Source organism: Athene cunicularia, assembly GCF_003259725.1.
Source record: "Athene cunicularia isolate RWA chromosome 4 unlocalized genomic scaffold, athCun1 chr4_part1, whole genome shotgun sequence".
In the NCBI taxonomy this organism is placed as follows: domain Eukaryota; kingdom Metazoa; phylum Chordata; class Aves; order Strigiformes; family Strigidae; genus Athene; species Athene cunicularia.
In genome coordinates this window covers 41,394,324-41,398,170 of record NW_020799098.1, presented here as the reverse complement: position 1 = coordinate 41,398,170, position 3,847 = coordinate 41,394,324, and the positions used below count along the sequence as shown (strand labels likewise).

The window sequence follows — 3,847 nt, the reverse complement described above, 5'->3', positions numbered from 1 at the left end:
ATATATATATATATATATATATATATATATATATATATATATATATTATGTATAATCCTAAGTAGGAATATATTTGAAATACAGGATTCTACTAATAATTTAAAGTCATTTTCTATTTAAACAGGTAGACTATGCAAAAATGCACTGTGCATTGCTCCAGCAGAGAGCGTTATATCTATATATTGCTATATCTGATGAGTGCAGCATTATTTTCTTCTAAAATTTGTGTTTTCTACTAACAACATATTTTCATATTTAATTCTTTCCACACAGGGAGCAGACACAGAAGAAAAATGTCTAATTGACATTTTAGCCTCAAGATCTAATATGGAGATCTTCCAGATAAAAGAAGCCTACTTAATGCGTAATGTTTTTTACAAGTGCACAGTAGCAGCTGTACTGTTTGTGCTCTGGATTTATTAGCACACATGAAGGAACTGAAGTACAAAAATTACTTCACAATACTAACTGGTTCTGTTCTCCATCCTCTCCCATAACTATACGGAAAAGGCTGAAGCAAAATGTTTAACACTGAAAATACATTGTAGCATTTTTGAGATGTATTGCTTGCTGCCTATGGCATTTGAAATAACTGGAAGCCACATTTGGGGATTTTCAGAAATTCTTGCACACTGTATTCAAAAAAGTACATAAGCTGTTGTCTTTCAGAAAATGCTTACTCAGGCTGGACACCACTTACTGCCTTGATGGGGCATTTCCGAGTCTCCCACTGCCACACAGCAGCAGCAGTGGGGCTGTGCCTGTGGGTGGGTGGACAGGCGAGCCAGGACAGCAGCTCAGGCCCCTCGGCAGGGCAGAAACCCCCAGCAGGGCGCAGACAGACCTGCCAGCCCCATGGCTAGGTCCATGTCAAACCTGCACAGATTACTGTGGAATAATCACCATAGAAAATGGACAAGTATTTGCACCCTATTTATTTATCCTTTGTTTGGTAATCTTCATTAGTACTATTCAAAGCATGTTCATTTGTGATTTATATGTTTTTGGTTTAATCTAGAATATAACAATGATCTTCAGCAAGATATTGATTCTGAGACTTCAGGTCACTTCAGAGATACGCTCATGAACCTTGCTCAGGTACTGTAAAAACAAGCAGTAAGATATACATTTCTAAAAAACCCTTAACTTTTGATATTATTTGAGAATTCTTAAATGTTAAGGTGACTGTGCTTAAAGATAGTTTAGTAGGGCTACAACTTTGAACAAGAGAGGGGGAAAAGCAGAAGTGGAAGAGAACTTGAATTCCTTCATCTAGTTTGACTTTGACTTTAGCTTTCAGATGGAGGCAACGGTCAACAGACTATTTTATTGAGTAAGTCCATGGATATCCAACTGTTAACTTGGCTCAATCTGTCTCATCTCTGAATGAGTCTACTTGCATGTACAAATGAGATCTTCATTTTTAAAGTTCAGTTTTCACCACTGTTAGAATATATGGTTCATAATCCAGTCTAGGTATTATGTAAAAATAGAGATAAATCCACATTTGACTATGAAGGAAAGTATTAAATAGTTATCTGTTCTAAACATTACGTTCTTTGTGCTACTGCATATACTAAATCAGAGTATGTTTGCATGACTATCACACACCAACTTCTGCAGTTCTACCAATCTGTAGTTTTATGCAACAAAGTTGGTCATCCTTGTCAGATCATGAGCTCCCATTTTCATTGTAGTCACCATGCTCATTATCTTAAAAATCTTCTGTAAAACCAGAGTAACAAATAATGACAAAAGGACTTCCAGGAGATAACAGCATTTAAGGTATATCTGTACTTTTATATATGTGTGTCTGGGGAATAAGTTCTTACTAATATTTGAAATAGCAGCAGGCTTCACTGAGGTACAGAGATAAAGAGCAGATGTTTCAAATGTAGGAGCTGTAAATAGGAAATACCACTTTTCTAATGTTGGATGTTTTTTTCCCCATAATAATGAAAATCTTCCTAGCTTAAAAATGAAGAGTTACAGGTTAAGCAACCTGTTAAAAAGTGTCCCCTGTTAAAACCATGGGACAATTTTACTCATCAAAAGAACAAATTTAAAATAAATCATCTGAGATTACATTATTAGTCCTTATTTTCTGAAACCACAAATATTGATAAAGAGGCATGAAAGCAGCAACTTCTTAGCTAAAAAGATCTGATATTTTTCTCAAGACAAAGAAGAGTTGCAGGAAATTCCAACTTTTTACTCAATTACACTGTATACTTCTGAAGACTGTTAGTTGAATCATCCATGTTTGGATATGATCTTATAGAAATACTCAGTGACATATAATTAAAATATATCCTTTCTAGTTCTAGTAACATGAAACTTACAGAAGATTATTCTATGGCAACATTTCCAATGCAACTTTTAATGCATTTTTCAGACATCCTTTGTTTTGATTTATATTAAATCTTGGGGTTGATGACACACATATCTGACTACAGATAGAAGTAAATGTGATTCACATATGGAGAGCAAACTCCTCAATTGCTATAGTGTGATATTTATAGGTTTTAGGTCCACACTGAGGCAGATTAGAAGTTGTAGGTTATAGACCTTCCTAAATAGATTAACAGATCTACAAATTCAGGCTAACTAGTATTTTAGTACAAGACAAACAGATTTTTATTTTAAATCTCTTTTTTTGGGTATTAATTGAAATATGATCATTTTCTACAATTTAAAAAATAATTATACATATTGTGGGAGTCTCCAGCAAAACCACGCCAAGAGTAGTTACTGTTAAATGTTACTGGGAAAGTTGGCATTTGACTCATGTAGATTATTATTTAACTTATTTTACTGTTTGCTTGTCTGTCTTTTTTTCCTGTGTTTTCTCGTGTATGTAAATTTATGCAGTTATTCCAGCATAATTTCCTTCAAGTAATTTATCTTGTTACAAGGAATTCCACTGTGTGAAATTCTTACAATTTAATTAAAATATAAATTAACATATTTAAGAGGGAAAAGTTACAAATCAGTCATTGTACAAGTTGACAGCCAATACATAATTTTAATCCTCCCTTACATATATAGGGTAAAGTGACAGTAAATTTTAAACTAAATTGTTTTGAACACGTATCATTAAGGCAGTGATTACATGAAGCTTGAGACTGTTAAGAGTTCTGCAACCAAGGATGATGTGTATCCTTACAAGATTATTATGGTCAAAAAATAAATTCCAGAAGTTGTGTGCTCTTCTCTTTTCCTAACAACTATATAATTCCGATCATAGCACATTTACTAAAGCATATCAGCTGGATTTGTGCAACTGAAAAGCTATTAAATGTATGGGAAAATTAGAACTAGTCTTCTGTGGTTTATGTATCAAAGTTGTCAATATCCTACTCTTTGATCTTAATTTTAGAAAATTATTTTGAGCAAGCAAAATCTCTGTTATCTGATGTGCTCTCTCCTATGGTCTGTGCAGAGAGAAAAAAAAAAAAAGAGAAAAGATTCTTCTGGTAATACGCATATTGATAAGAAACAATCAGTGAATGTCAAATGTTACTCTTATCCTTGTTTTCCCCTCCTAATTATGTATTATAGTAAGCAATATAATGTCCATAATACAGGAAATGGTGGTAGAATGTTAAAAGCTTATTTAAAATGGGACTAAAACCAAGAGAGGTTTATCCACTTCCCCCATTTTTTCCTCTCACCAGACCATTTGCCGTTCCCGAGTTCCTCCTCTTAGAGGAAATGAGGCTATAATGTGACAACTTGAAGGTAGTTTCTACAGTTGTAAATTCAACCATTGAATACACTTATTCAATCTAAAAGTCTATACGTGATATCTCAGGAAATGAAATGCAGCTTCATATAGACACAACTC

General features: G+C 33.7%; 1 protein-coding gene across 1 annotated transcript in view; it reads left to right on the top strand.

Moving 5' to 3' along the window:
* The window catches only part of ANXA10 (annexin A10), a 22,929-nt gene that overhangs the window by 8,833 nt on the left and 10,249 nt on the right, over window positions 1–3,847 (top strand). Inside the window, exons 4-5 of the mRNA XM_026846989.1 lie at window positions 274–364; window positions 1,019–1,098. Of these exons, the coding sequence (XP_026702790.1) occupies window positions 274–364; window positions 1,019–1,098 (171 nt within the window). The remainder of the gene's footprint in view (window positions 1–273; window positions 365–1,018; window positions 1,099–3,847) is intronic.